The sequence below is a fragment of the Mirounga leonina genome, unplaced genomic scaffold (assembly GCF_011800145.1).
Source record: "Mirounga leonina isolate KUSES-001 unplaced genomic scaffold, KU_Mleo_1.0 Mir_174, whole genome shotgun sequence".
Classification (NCBI taxonomy): domain Eukaryota; kingdom Metazoa; phylum Chordata; class Mammalia; order Carnivora; family Phocidae; genus Mirounga; species Mirounga leonina.
In genome coordinates this window covers 75,607,354-75,623,817 of record NW_023270451.1, presented here as the reverse complement: position 1 = coordinate 75,623,817, position 16,464 = coordinate 75,607,354, and the positions used below count along the sequence as shown (strand labels likewise).

Below are 16,464 nucleotides of genomic sequence, written 5' to 3'. Positions count from 1 at the left end.
GCTCTTCTTACCCAGGTGGCTCCTACCACTCTTCTTACCCATGTGGCTACAAGGAGCAGCCAAGCCCTACATTTTAGGCAGAGGACAGGAAGATCCTCTGGGAACTGGGCCAGCCTAAGAAGACTTAAAGATGGAAATACTAGGAATTCTCCCAGTAAATCTGCCTCGTAGCCTTCAATCTACTGTGAAATCTTAATCATCAAGCATTAGCTCCAGGCCAGGCTTTCAGGACTTTTTCTAAACTCACTTCTTATATACGAACAGATAATTAAACCGCAACAAACATCTGAGGAAACTCTTCGTCATTTATGTTAAAAAAGTTGAGATAAATACATTAACTAAGAGAATATTGGGAATGAGAAGTATAGAGATGAACCATGATGCTCTCTACAATTTCCTTAAAAACCTATCAAAAAATAAGAACACTTGATAGATGGATGAATAGATAGGTATATGGAATAATAAATGAGAAGGCAAATAGAACAATTTGTCTCCTATACAACCCTTTCAACTTGTGTTTGAAATTTTTCATAATAAAATATAGGGGAAAAGGAAAGCAACTAAGAGGTATCTCAAGACTACGCAAGGGAAAAAAAATCTCCAAACACAATGTTTATATACAGACTAACCTATACAGAGTGATAGTGTCAGAAGCATTCCAATTTTGAAAAATCTAATTTATATTCTTTACTGAAAAAATTGTGTAAAGAAACCTGTGAATGTCCTCTTCACCACCTACCCACCCCTCATATCCATCCATCCATCCGTCCATTTTTTTCTTTGGACCCTAATCCTCCTTCCCTCCCACAGAATAATCACAGTTACAGAAAATGTGTATCCTTCCAGATTTATATATATCATATATATATACATATCATACATATGTCATATTTTTATGATGTATATACATATATATATCACATGTCACATATATATGATAAAACATACACAACCAGAAAAATGAGATAATATCCCACAAAAATTCTAGAACATAGTTTTTCCCACATAACATAATCACATATAGATTACTGTACTTTCTCAAGAGCTGAAAGTATTCTCACTGTGCAAGTATGCTATAGTTTATTAAATTAACCAATTGAAGGGCGCCTGGGTGGCTCAGTTGGTTAAGCGACTGCCTTCGGCTCAGGTCATGATCCTGGAGTCCCGGGATCGAGCCCCCCATCAGGCTCCCTGCTCGGCAGGGAGCCTGCTTCTGCCTCTGACCCTCCCCCCTCTCATGTGCTCTCTCTCTCTCTCATTCTCTGTCTCAAATAAATAAATAAAATCTTTAAAAAAAAAAAATTAACCAATTGAAAACCAATTCCCCACTATATTTTCCTAGTTTGCTCATTTATTCATTCATGTTTACATTTTTGATCAGGAAACATTTTAAAAAACATTCTTACAGCGTGTGTCTACCCATTAAAAATAATAAATGAGGAAGAGGGAAAGTACACATTTATGTACAAAGAATGTGCTAGATATTTCTGTATATGTTAGCACTCAGTTTCAGCACAACTCTGCAAGGTACTCAATGTACAGTTGGGGCAAATGACATTTAAAAGATTAAACTTGTACAAGGTCACAAAATTATTTGGAAACTAAACAGAATTTAAGGCTAACTGTAGCTTGGGCCCCTTGTCCCTCCCTCTACGGATGAAATAGAGAAAGGTATGACTTTTATTTAAAAGTATTTTTATTAAATATTATTTAAAAAAATTTGGTGATATTACAGCAAAGCCAAACTAATTATAACCACACACATACACACGCACGCACACACACACAGTGTGTGTACTTTTTAGAATAGAATTCTCATAAATGAATGTCACAGAATTATGAAAATAGCATCATATTCCTTACTTTGGCTTTGGCAAAAAAACTGAAAACTGAACTCAATCTACAAGTGTTAAGCTGGAAAGACTTGACACAAGTTCTTGGAGAAGACAGAAAACTTTTTCTTTTTTTTTTAAAGAGTTTATTTATTTGACAAAGAGAGAGACAGCGAGAGAGGGAACACAAGCAGTGGGGAGTGGGAGAGGGAGAGGCAGGCTTCCCGCAGAGCAGGGAGCCTGATGCAGTGTTCGATCCCAGGACCCTGGGATCATGACCTGAGCCGAAGGCAGACGCTTAAGGATTGAGCCACCCAGGCGCCCCGAACTTTTACTTGTTAAAAAGTAATATCTAAAAAATATTTTTACCCAAAGACATTAAGAATATAAATATTAAACTTTATCAGATTTAATATATAAATATTAAACTTAATCAGATATATATGTACCCCATATTAAAACTGTCAGTTTGTTTTTAGGAAGTCTCCTTGTAACAATTTATTTATTATTTTTTTAATTAATTTTTTTTTTAAAGATTTTATTTATTTATTTGACAGAGAGAGACACAGCGAGAGAGGGAACACAGGCAGGGGGAGTGCGAGAGGGAGAAGCAGGCTTGCCGCCGAGCAGGGAGCCCAATGCGGGGCTCGATCCCAGGACCCTGGGATCATGACCTGAGCCGAAGGCAGACGCTTAACGACTGAGCCTCCCAGGCGCCCTTTTTAAATTTTTTTATAGGAATGTCACGGGGAGTTGCCTTTCCTGCAGCTTTCTTTCTTTTTTTTTTTTTTAAAGATTTTATTTATTTATTTGACAGAGAGAGAGATAGAGAGAGCAGGAACACAAGCAGGGGGAGTGGGGGAGGGAGAAGGGGGCTTCCCGCGAAGCAGGGAGCCCGACGAGGGGCTCCCTGAGCCGAAGGCAACGCTTAACGACTGAGCCACCCAGGCGCCCCTCCTTGTAACAATTTAAAGATTCATTTATGTTCTCTTTTGCAGAAATATAACCTGTATTTGTTAGAATACTTCTGTCTTAATGCACTCTGCTAAAAACTATACCTATCAGTATTGCCAAAATTCATACCTATGACTTGCTGATTACTCTGGGACTTCACTCTAATATCAATGTAAGTGGCTTGATTTTTCTTGTTAATTACAAATCAAGACCTTTTCTCTTAGCTTTGTCTCTTTAAGTCTGTGTATAATAAACTTGGTAACTCACATTTATTAAAAAAAAAAAAAAAGGAGGGGGGTGCCTGGGTGGCTCAGTCAGTTAAGCACCCAACCCCTTGGTTTTGGCTGTCATGATTTCAGGGTCCTGGACTGAGCCCCATGTTGGGCTCCATGCTCATCAGGGAATCTGCCTGAGCATTCTCTCTCCTTCTCCCTCTGCCCCTCCCCACCACTCACGCACTTTCTCTCTCTCAAATTAAAAAAAAAAAAAAAGCTCTCTCTGGCTCTTCATTGCTTTATTTATAAATTTAATGTGATTTGAAAATAGAGAAGCAGAACAAGAAGTTGAAGAAAGTAAATATATATACCTGTTTTATAGCTTGTTGAGCCAAAAAAGCCATCTGTAGTGGGTTGGGCTTTATTGCTTGTCGTGGCATGTTCTGATTTGGTGGATATCTTAGCTGTTGAGGATGTGGAGGAAGAACTGGTCCATTGGGCTTGGGACTGTGATTCTGAAAATTTATCAAACGTGGAGGAGGTTGCTGGAAAAAAGAAATTAAACCAATTTAGTGACAATCATCTCTTGTAAGACAAATTATAGAGAACTCTGTAACTTTCACAGAAAGACAGCACCTCTGTCACAGATGAATAATTTATTAATACTACAACAAGGGTATGAGGGAAGGAGGCAGCCTTCCAGAATGTGTATAACTATGTGAAAAGTTTTATTAGGAAAAGCCTTGGGAGAGGGGTTTCCAACTTTAAGTAGGTTACCAAAGGACTGGACGTAGGCCATGTTAGGAAGTAGGGAAAATTTGTGTTTGGTATCCTTATAAGTCCCCTATGATTATATTTTGCAAAGAACTGCCCTCTTCAGATCTCCTAAAATAATGTGATAGTAGAATAATAATTGCTAGCATTTACTGAGCAGTTGTTACATGCCAGGTACTACTTTAAGGGCTTTACATGAGTTAATTCATTTAATCTTCACAACAATACTAGGAGGTAGGGATTCTCTTCATTTTACAGACAAGGAAACTGAGGTATAGAGAATTTAAATAACCTGCCTCCGATTAATGAAAATAATAAAAGATGAAGCTGGAAATTGAACTCAAGCACTCTGGCTCCAAGGTCTGCACTCTTTACAGATAAATCATGAATAATGAAAACAGTTGTTATTAATAACATTTAAAAATTAATGAGTTTTAGATCTTACTGAGGTCAAACCATATACCAGGCATTATGATTAGTATTTTACATGTGTTACTTCATTATTACCTTCCCCCCATTTTACAAATGAGGACACTGAACATTAGAAAGCTTAGAGAACTTGAAAAAGGTCACACAGCTAGTAAAAGGCAGCACTAGATCTTTAATCCAAATCTACTCTGCCATGTCATCACCAAAACACCTGCTGGGTGTAGCTGGGGGGTGGATTAAGGTACTCATTAGAGCTAAGAGGATGAATTTCCCTAAAGAAAAATAGATTTCAAATGGAAACTCTTCAAGGACAACATTGGTGGGTTACAAGATAAGGGAAGGGCTGGGAAGGCAAACCCACTTTGTGCCTAAGTGCTAGCCCTGGAAATTGAGACCAGTGTTCTAGAAAAAGGTAACCTTATATGCCAGTCGCAGTCTCGTGGTGAACCAATTCTAAGGTTGGCAACTTATTGTAAAGCATGTACTTATTTTTAGCTCTCTAAACTGTATATGATTAGAACTTCTCAGAAAGGGAAGTATTAACTTCCATATTCACAAGGGGACAAACATGTGAAATTTGTAGGGCTGAAGTAACAGCACCTTAACTTTTGGTCCTCTGAAGGAAGACAGCTATAAAAGGTAGCCCTGCCCTCTATCTTTGCTTCTTCTTTCTCATTTGTGGAATTTACTTTCTTTTCCTGGGTAAATGCTTCTCTTTCCCCTCTCTTACAAATTAGTTGGCACTGGGTTCACCCTCAGTAACTCTCAAGAACGGCCAGCAATTATGGACCCAGCAATTATGGACCCAATGAAAAATAGATTTAGATACTGTTTCAAGACCAAGGGAAATTCTGTGGGTGAAGAAGAGAAAAATATTAGAGGAAATGTCATAACTGTACGGACGCATAAGCCTGAAGCCATAGCAATTCTCTTTGATTTTTAAAGTTTTGTGACTTGAAGGGTTTTGTATCAGAGAAACAAACAGAAAACAGCTGGGGAATTACAGTGGAAATAGTGAAAAACTTCTAAATTTATCTAAGCGGTAACTTTTTAAAAAGCGTGGAAATCATCCAAAACGGTCCTTAAGAGAGAATAAAGGAACTTACATTAGCCCTTTGCTACCCCACTCTCACAGCCCCACCTAGACTGAGATTTATACACTGATAAAAAGTCAAGAAATGACACTTGATGCTAGAATATCGTACTCTGAGAAACTGGTGTCGGAATGGATGTCAATCCTGCCATCAAGGAGCTCAGAGTCTGATAGGACGTGAGGTGCTTTTTTCCCCCTCTCCTAAACTGTTATAGTTGATTGTGTTAGCAGGGGAGGCAACTTTGAAGAATAAGACTCGGAACTAGTTATGAGCATAAGAGAAAAAGCAAAACCAGTGCTACTTTAATTAAATGGAATCAACTAATTTGCAAGGAAGATACAGAAGGAAAAAAGAGAATAGAGAAATAATTGAGCACTAAAGCAAACTGACATATAAACATCATTATCCTCACCCTCACTCTAAGTACCTTTATGATTACAGGTTTTGATTGTATTCTAGGTCAGTAGTCCCCAGCTGTGCGTAATAACCATGAAGGATAGCAGATGTCCTTCTAACATCCATCCACTGTTCAGGAAAATTAATGTACACATATGAACAAGAGTATGTCCACAGCAGTAAATCTGACTCAGGAGAACCGCTGCTATACATTATGTATAAAACAACACAGGTGACCGTGCTCTCTAACAAACTGGGACCTGTCCACTGGAGTAGACTGCATATTTCTGAATAAACAGATGCACAGTCTGTTAGGTTTGTATCACTTAGTTCTGTATCCTACCTTTGCACCACACAACTCTTTACCCATGCAGATTACATGGTTAATATTCAGAGGAAGAAGACATAAGGAACTCTCATGTAAGCAATTCTGAGAAGTAGTCCTTTAAATTTAACTGTGTCCTATGGACAGATGTAGAGTATGATTTGAGCATACCCACAAAACCTCCTTATAGACAGACACCTTCCCACACCTATATGTAAATAAACTGGTAGAAAACTAAGTATATAGCTAGGCAGAGCAGTGTAAAAGCTTATGGAGGAGGACAAATTGATGAGTGAAAAATGTATGAGTATTTGGCAGAGAACACATAAAAATGAGAGATGAGAGTATGAAAGAAGATTCAGGAGTCACTGAAAGTAGTAGAAAAACAATACTGTGTGAGGGAACGACCAAAAGATGTGAAAGTTACTTCATTTCTAAGAAGGAAAAATAGATTTCATAATACAGATTGTGTATTATATAGATTATATAGCAGTAAATCCTAGAGAGGAAAATTAGATCAAAAGCAAATTTCTGAAATAAGTAGACCAAAGGCTCAGAGATCATTTTCTTTGTCACTGCTTATAAATAACAAAGATAGAGGGACCAAGTCACACAGAATCTACTAACTGCCTCAGTTCCTTACTTCTTAGTGAAACGGCAATTAACACAAATAATGAATTTATCCTTTTTTTTCACGTTAATAAACTTAAATAAAAATCACTTTTCTATCTCCCACTTAAGATAAATATTAATCATGCAAATGCTTAGTACTAGGCACTCAACTTTCTCTTCTTTTTAAATTTATCTTTAGAAATATTTTGGTACTCTTTGAAGTCTACCTGCAGTTTATCAGTCTGCAGAGGTAATGACAAAATTATTCCTCAATTTTCTTAAAATTTCAACTCTGTCAGTTGTGCTCCTGGTATCTAAAGTGTACAAGTCTTTTCCCACGGAACACTCACCAAAGACCTCTGAAATTCTTTATTAATTACTTCCTGTGAAAACGTGAGTTAAAACAAAGTTCTAGAGGAATAATCTACAAGGTGTATTAATATTCCCCTGGATTTGACATGACTTCTTAATCAAATTCTACAAAACCGTAAGCCTGAAATAAATTGCTTTAGGTCTTCACAGAAGCAACTTGCCAAAATCAGAATCTACACATGTCCATAACTTTATTCAGGGTTGAAGTAAGAGCCCTCTGAAGACCAATTTCACATTTTGTAAATCTGCTACAAAAAATACTATTATGCCATTTAATTACTTTTTCATAAAGAACCACATTATACATTCCTCTTAGTGCTAGAAAAATACTAGTAAAAAGTTTCTTCCCTAGTTAACTGGCATGTTTCCTTTTTACCAAATATAGATATTATATCTGTTTCTTGTTTTCTTTGGTTGAGAAAAAAATTCTGCTCTAAGTCTTGTTCTCAAGTAAAAGAATTCTTAGCCTACTTCTGCACACTTTAATTCTTATTAAACCCTGTTCCATTTCATTTGTGTCAATCCATTTCACTTGATCTTAGCCAAAAGGCCGAGAAGGGATCGTGTCAATCCATTTGAAGTATACCACTTCAAATCCTTCTCAGAAATAGGAAGAGTGTAAATTAATAAATAACAATTTGTATGAATTAATAAGACTTTACATTCCTGAGTAAATTTTTAGTAATTATGCCCAGGTCTAACTTGAGCAGGATGGTGAAACTCCCTAACAGAGCATATAAACTTATCTTCAAAAATCAGATTAAAAGTAAATGGAATACTTCATATCTAGTAAAAATAAGAATGGTTCATGGAATACCTGCTCAAATAGAGTCTGAAGAAGGGAAATTTCAAGTGAACCACTCCCCAACCCTTTCCTATTTCATTTTACCCTAATTTCTAAGATGTGCGGTGGTTTTCCTAAACACTGCATCCCCACAAATACCAAATAACTGAAGTATGAATCATTCTGAAGCACTAATACAGGAATGATGGGTTACAGATACACAACTTTACCATCAGCCATAGGCATGGGTTGTTTAGGAATGCAATGATTTATCCTCGGTTATAATTTGAAGACAACAAAGAGTAGATGAAAATAGTTGTACCAGCTCAATAAACCATTAATTTCTTTTTGCGAAGGACTAAAAACTAGGAGTTAAATCAGGGATGCTTTTGATAAAGTTTTATAGATTCATATATTTAAATCATAGATGACAGATGTCTTGGTTATTTTAAGAGATGCTGAATACAATTGTACTATAATTATCTAAGTTAGGACAGGCCTGCTTCCAAATTTACCTGATGAGAGATGGAAGGTTGCTGGATGGGCCCCTGCATTCTAGGGTTTGGTAAACCCACAGGTGCTGGCCTCCGTTGCACCTGTTGCCTCTGAGCCATTACCTGTTGCTGCATATGCTGGAGTCGTAATTGAGCTAGGCTGATCTGTGTTGGAAACTTGGATAACTGGTTTGAAGATAAACCACCTGGTGGCTGTGAATTCTGTTCCACGACAGGATTCTGCTTAGGCATTTGTGGCTGACTCTCTTTATCTTCAATTACTAAAGAACCTAATCAAAGAGAAAAAGTTAAGTTCTCAAGTTTTTCTGATAGTGAAATACCGTATTTTGTAAGGCTATTTTTGCTGAACTCCAGATTGCCAAGAAATTTTTTGGTCTCAGAAACAGTTTACACTCTTAAAAATAGAAGGCCCCAAAGAGCTTTTGCTTATGTAAGTTCTAGCTATCAAATTCTACCATATTAGAAACTATTAAAAACATTTTTTACTTATTATTAATTCATTTAAAAATAACAGACCCATAATAACACATTTTTACGAAACATAACTTTTCCAAAAATATTAGTGATTTAGTATTTTTAAAAATCTCTTTAACATGTCTCGCCTAAAAGTTGAACTCTCCTATCTACCGTTTTTGCATTATCTGTCATTATATATTGTTTGGGTTGAAATACCTGAAGAAAACTGGCCACAAACAGACGTGTAGTTGAAAAAGGCAGGCCTTGTAGTCTGCTCAAGGAGCCTCATACTGTATCGTAACTGCTGTTGTTTATCAAAACAAAACAGGCAAACCTGACATTGGTTCTAAAACTCCACAGTATATTTCTGATTCTTTAGTATGAGCAATTCGTAATCTCTCAAATTCCTTATGTCTTCACAGTGCATAATACATCAGTTCTCTGACAGTCAATACTCTGGCTTACAGTTACACTTTTAGAATTTAAAGGTGCGTCTTAATAGATCTGATTAAAGCACAAGGCAAAGCTTGACTTCAACAGTAGAGACTCAAACGTTTCTGATTTACTAAGCATAAACATCCTAAAAAAAATATGGTTATCATTCATTAAATACTCACTCTATGTTAGGCAATATGATATTAAGTCTATGTATATCTGTAAGTCCTTTTTATAGATAAGGGATCTAAGGGTTCAGAGAGATTGAACAACTTACCCAAACTCACCAAGACATTAATTGAATGTTCATCTATATCAATATTTTTCCCTCACACTCTTCTATTTCTCAGAAGCCATGGATAAACAAGTTTGGGAAACTTGTCTCCTTCTTAGAATATTTAAAATGCAAATCTCATTGTAAATGACAATTTACACAGCTGTAAATGATAGCTCTGAGAAGACTTACAGTAAAGGATACGGTTTAATTTTATTATAGGATTTTCACAAACTTCACAAATAGGGATGCTGTTTTTATTTTGTTTTTGCTGATACAGATTTATCTAAAACTATATCCACTTATGTGTATATAGTTACACACATATTCTTAATTTTACCTATGTCTACATCATGGGGTTTTATAGTATAAGCAATATGATTTTAAGTACATATATTTCCGTATATGACATATTATGTGGATAGGTACTCTGTAGAGCTGACTGTGTGCTGGTTCAGTGGGGAAGGGTAAGAGATAGTTACTTATAAACACACTTTGTATTAAGATGCTTCTTTTTAGTAATATAGGTGAGACTGTGTGTGATTCCAGATGCCTGCTACCTCTCAATAAATACGTTGCTGCATGCACTTTGAAACTGAGCCACAGGGGTCACCTATCACCATCCTTTTTGTTCTTCTGTTGTATGGATGAGATTTGCGTAAGCTTATTGCTTCCTTTCTTGGTATATTATGACAGCACTGGCTCTCTCCCTTTCTAGCCATTTCTTCCTTTCCTACCCACAATCTAGCCTAGGGAAGGAAAGCAACCATCTTTGATAATTTTGAAACATAGTCAATGAGACCAAAAACTGTCATCAAAGGGAATGCATTAGTGGTTGATGAAGAATGTATAGGGAATTCTTAAATTTCTACTTCTATAGATGCCCTGTGAGAAATGAAGAGGCAAAAAGTGAAGACTTTTTCTACTAGCAAATACTGTAAGGAAGCTAAAGGAATAACTTTCTGCTGAACTGCCTGCAAAGATATTTGAGCTCCTAATCTTGCCAAAATGAGAGTCTCCCTTTGTGATAATTCAGTGGGCTCTAATACTTAAAACTGGGGCACTTTTCTGTGTGCATGTTACACTCTAATTAGGAAGTTTAAAAATATATAGTTATTACATAAAAGGCAGAATAAAAAAATGAGAAGTCTTCCCTAGCAAGATCAAGCAAATGAACCTTTAGGCGCTTCATGACTGGGTATAAAGAATAAGTAAGCCAATAGGAGAAATAATACTATTTTATCAGAAAACATTCCAAATATCAAAAATCCTGTATCGATGGCAGTCATGAGTCAAAAGTTTTATCACCCCATTCTGATAAACCTATAGTTAACAACAGAAACAAGATTCTATGGAAAAAAGAACTTCTAAATCCCAAAGTCTAGATACCCTGTGAGTCGATATAAAGGATGTTCATATCATCCATTTATTTACATGTGTATTTGTATTCATGCATGCATCACACATATACACAACATTAATAAAATACTGACAAAAATTCCATGTCTTCAAAACAAGGTAATAAAAACACTTAGGGGGTGGAAGGGAATACATTTTCAATAACATATCATAATCATGAAGAGTTCCAGAAACAAATGGCACTTTGAGAAAATGGACATAAGGGCCTACCTAAATTGATAATATTTTGAGCCCAGAAACTAGGATCACAGTGAAACTGGATGGTATTGTTGGTCACGGGGGAAGCATCACACCTTGCTCGAAGAAGGTGCCGTAACCGGTATGTAATCTAGAAGAAAGGAGAGACAACTAAACATTGGTGTCTTTAATCAGGCAAATAATTTATTAAGTTCCCAGTAAATACACAAAAAATGGTCTCTGGTATGTACGCTAACACAAAGTAAGTAATCATATCTAAGTTATAAACGTGGATAAGTTTTTTTTTTTAACATGTTAAAAAGTTTTGAGATATAATTCAATTAGCTATACTACTGAATACAAAACTGAAAAGTATCTTAAAGTGATAGGTTGGTTAAAGGCAGTTTTTTGAATTACTAAAACTTCAGAGAAGCACCAACTAAATATTTGTAAAATAAAATAAATTTTAACACATTTGCTCTTTTATTTATTTTACTTACTCTTTTAAAGAAGGATTCAAAATTTAGATTAGGGGGCTGATGACTTATGCAAAGTACAAATTAATCTCAGCCCATAAGTTGGCCTGCTAGGGATGGTTCTCCTTGCTCCTATGTTTTCAATCTCATGTCATCACACCATACCACCCACCTCCTTCCACACTGTTGTCCTCAGTGAATACTTGGTCATTCTCCCTCAGTCCTTGAAGAATTTAGTTCCTGGCTCATTATCACCATCTCTAACATTACTTTTGTCATAATTCTTGACGATTTTAATATCCAACCAGCTGATCCTTCTTTCCATCTTTCTCTAGTGCCCAAGTACCAATAATCCTATAAACCTGAAGGTCCTATAAGTGCTCTTATAATTTTTCCCTGTCCTTTGATCTCACCTCACTATTAACCTTACCTGGCTGAAATCCCAGGGTCAATCACCATAATCACGTTGCATATACCCTTGATACCTCTTTCTCTCACATACTCCCTTCCCTCTCAACCTTTCCCCAAACAAAATAAAACAACCCTGGTTAAACCCAACTTTTGCCTCTGCAGATATAACTGGACTAATAAACACATGACAATTTACTTCAAGTAGGCCCCTAAGATTGACTGGCTATCATGACATTTTTCTGGTACTTTACTTCCCTACTCTCCTAAATGACTATTTGAATTTTCTTCTCAAATCTCTAGCTCTCCTTCCTCTCCCATTCTCAATCTCAGCTGATGATTTTGCTTACAATTTTACTGAGAAAGCAGGAACAATCAGGGGCCTTCTACAAATTCTCACCACTTGTATTACTGTTCCCTCCTATTACAATGGATTAAATGGCCATGTTTCTTTCTTTTTTTTTTTAGATTTTATTTATTTGAGAAAGACAGAGAGCGAGCGTGAGAGAGTGCACACACGGAGCTGGTGCTGGGGGATGGGGTGGGGTGTAGAGAATCTCAAGCAAACTCCCCCAAGGAGCTCAGAGCCTGATGTGGGGCTTGATCCCAGGACCCTGAGATCATGACCTGAGCTGAAATCAAGCCATAAGCTTAACTGACTGAGCCACCAGGTGCCCCTAAATGGCCATGCTTCTAAAGTCAATCCTTCCACTTGTGCAACAGTATCCAACCCTTCTTGCCTACTTACGGACACTGCTCAGCAATTTTCTTCCCTCTCCTGTATCACCTAGGCTTCCATTTTACTGGATCACTCTTATCAACATATAAACATGCTTTAACTTTTCCCAGCTAAAAACAAAACTCTTGGCTCCTTTCCTCCTACCATCCATTGCCCCATTTTTCTGCTTTTTTACAGCAAACTCTTAAAAAAAACTCATCTATTTTTACTGCCCCCTGTTCCCCTCCTCCCATTCTTTTCTGAAACCATTTCCTTCACTTGGCTTTCAGCATACTATACTCTCATGGTTTTGCCTTTATTTTAGCAGCTGCTACTTTTTGGGGCCACTGAGAATAGGTTTGGGTTCCAATGCACCATCACAGCCTCCAGTGTTGGTTATCTTGCAACTGCCCTCTTTTCTCCTAGTCCCACATAGTTTTAGTGATCTCATATAGTCTCATAGTTTAAATGACTCCTTAATTTGTATCCCAAGTCTGGATCTCTCTTTTGAACTTGCATTTCAAACTTCTTAGTCAACATCTCCACCTGGCTGTCTGACAGGCACCTCAAATTTAGTATGTCTAAAAGGGAACTTCTGATCTTTCTCTTCAAGTCTTTTTGTCCTATAATCTTCTCCATCTCCATTACTGGTAGCACTACTTTTCCGACTGCTGAGTTAGTCCGTGGTTCCTTTCTACTTCTCAAGCCCTACATTCAACCTTTCAGCAAATCCTACTGGTTCTCTCCTTAAAAGACATGGATAACCCTACCAGTTTTCCCATCAACTCTATTAATTCTCCTGCTACCACCTTGGAAAAGCCACCTTGCTGCAGTAAGATTCAACTGGTCTCCCTTATTTCTCTCTTGCCCTCAACTACCTCTAATCTATTCTCAGTAGCCAGTGACTGTTAAAATATAAATCATATTCTGTCCTTCTTCTCCTCAAGTCCGTCTCTCCAATGGTTCCCCATCTTAGATTAAAAACTAACGTCCTCGTAATGAATTACAACGCTTGTGCTATTTGACTTTGCATTACTTCTCTGACCTTACTCGTACTACTTTCTGCTCCTTCACTCTGTTCCGGCCCCTCAGGCCTCCTTGTATCTATATCACAAAAACTTCCACCTCTATATTTGCACTTGCTGTGTGCTCTGCCAGAATTTACTTCCCTTGAGTATTTACTTCCTACAGGGCTTACTTCCTCATTTCCATCAGTATTTGCTCAAATATCACCCTCTTCAGATAGACTTACATAACTAAAACTACAATCCCCACCTCAATGTTCCCAGACTCCTTTCCTTAATTTACCTTTCTCTAGAGCACTTAACACCATGGAGCAGTATACATATTTTATTTATTTCAGCACTGTCTCTCTCCACTAAAATGCAACTCCTTGAGGGCAAAGATTTTATTTTGTTTTCTGTTCTCCCAGTGCTTAGAATGCTGCCTGATATGTAGCAGGTATTCAATAAGTAAGTGTTGAATACATTTGTTTCAGTTGCTAAATTATGTCCAACAGCTATACTAAATCCTGAATAAGAAACCACGAATTTATTTTGGGACTGTGTGGAATACATGGCACAGTGTTTAGCCAACAGCACGCAACACAATGCTCTTCTCCCTAAGTTTTTCCTCCCTTTAATTTTTTACATCCTCTAACAGTTCTCACTGTAAAAATGCTAACCAAAATAATTATTCCAAGAATTTTCCTTCATAAATACACGCGTGTTTTACCATTTCCCAAAATTTAATCATTTTGAAATAATTTTAAAATTGTTGAAAACTGAACTCTTCACCCAGATTTCCCAACTGTTAATGTATTAGCACATTTCTTCGAGCGCCCGCCCAACTGCTTCTGCACTATTATTACTTGTCTTTTTCTGAACCTTTTGACAGCAAGTTGCAGACATGAGGTTCTGTCTACCCCAAACACTCCAGTGAGTGTATCTTAAAACATAGATCCTCTTAACATAAGCAGCAAGTTCCAAATTCTAAAAGCAGGTTTGTTACAACACTACATTCTAATCCAAAGGCCTCATTCAAATGGCAACTCTCCCAACAGGGTCACTTCCCAGCATGCTATCAAGGAATACAGGGTGCATTTAGTTGTCACTTCTCTGCAGTTCGTTAGTCTTTCCCTATCATTTATGTCCTTGATGGCTTTGAAGAGTTCGGGTCTTATATTCTGCAAGATAACCTTCAACATGGGTCTGAGTGTAGTTCCTCCTGATCAGACTTAGTAAGGCATTCTTGTCAGGAATCCCACATAAATGATAATGTGCATTTCTTAGTGCATCAGATCAGGAAGCTCAGGATGTCAATCTGTCCCACAACTGCTGATACAGATCCTTATCACCTGGCAATTTTGCTGCCCAGTTTCTCCACCTTAAATTCACTAGATTTCCCCCTTAGTAACTGATTAGTATTTTGCAAAGAGGTATTCTAGGATTACGCTGAAATCCTGTTCCATCAATTCTCTACTCATTAGATTAGTATACTTTGATCACTCCTTAATTACCTCTACGATTGTGACCAAATATGCTTCTTCATATCTACTATTCTACAGTTATTGATTTACACTGTGACATAAACTTTTCCCTTCTTTATCATTAATGCAGAAAAAATGGTTAAAATCAGAAATGTGAGCACTTTCTTAAAAGAAAAACAGCTCTAAATAAAGGGAACTATGAGGTAAACCCCTTGGGACATACCTTTCCCTCCTTCCGGTACTAATGAGACTATAAATCCCTTCTTTTGCTATTGAGAAAATAAAAGACACATTTATTCACAACTCAGATAGCTACTATCTGCAAATTAAGTTGTGCCAAGGTCTAAAAGTAATATCAAACTTAGGCAAACTATTCATTAAGTAACATTTTTTTTTCCTGATGTATTTTGCTGTCAAGATAGAAGACCTCTCTTACTGTCAAATTATTTTATTACCCATCTAAAATGTAAACCTTGTCATATCTCCTGATACATGTTTTAGATAATTCTGAAAAGTCATAAAGCCTGGCTGGTGTAGAAGATAATGCTTCATTAAATATACTTTTTTTTTTTTTTAAAGATTTTATTTATTTATTTGAGACAGTGAGAAAGAGCACAAGCAGGGGGAGTGGCAGGCAGAGGGAGAGGGAGAAGTAGGCTCCCCGCTGAGCAAGGAGCCCGAAGCGGGGCTTGATCCCTGGACTCTGGGATCATGACCTGAGCCAAAGGCAGACATTTAACTGACTGAGCCACCCAGGCACCCCAATGGTTCCTAAAATATACCTGTTAATCCTTTCAGATATATCTGAACTTAAATGTACTCAGGTTTCACACTGAAAACTTAGCTACTGTTCAAAAAGCAAAACATGAAAAAACTTTTTTAAAATATAAAAGACACCAAAACAGCTTTCCAAATAGCACTGCTGTATATTATCTCCTTTCTACTGAAGTTAAAATAAAGAAGAAATTAAGTATCTGAATTTCCAATCCTGTAAAAATTAACATGCAGAGAGTTTCTGACAGAAGATGTCGTATCTGCCATTTTTTCACCATCAATCTTTTGTTTCATTCCTATACATCAAGCAGTCATTAACACAAAATTCCTACCTTTAAGAAGTATAAGATCTAATGAGAGTCACAGAAACATACGCAAATATAATAGTAGATAAAAATCAGTAATAGTATGATGGACATATGCACAAAGGATTTGCAAACAGAGAAGAGAAATTCAATCCAGTCTTGGTCATGAAAGGCTGCCAAGAAGAAAGGAAGACAAACCTAAACTGAAGCTGGTAGTCTCTAAAAAGATGAA

The 16,464-nt window shown here is 36.9% G+C and overlaps 1 protein-coding gene across 3 annotated transcripts in view; it reads right to left on the bottom strand.

Annotated features, from left to right (window-relative positions):
- Positions 1 to 16,464, bottom strand: part of TRIM24 (tripartite motif containing 24) — a 97,266-nt gene that overhangs the window by 14,004 nt on the left and 66,798 nt on the right. For 2 of the 3 annotated variants that reach the window (XM_035021187.1, XM_035021188.1), the window contains 3 exons: positions 11,097 to 11,214; positions 8,303 to 8,571; positions 3,373 to 3,546 (listed from right to left, as the gene is read on the bottom strand). In XM_035021187.1, coding sequence (XP_034877078.1) covers positions 3,373 to 3,546; positions 8,303 to 8,571; positions 11,097 to 11,214 — 561 coding nt within the window. The remainder of the gene's footprint in view (positions 1 to 3,372; positions 3,547 to 8,302; positions 8,572 to 11,096; positions 11,215 to 16,464) is intronic. The other variant, XM_035021189.1, reaches the window with a different exon arrangement.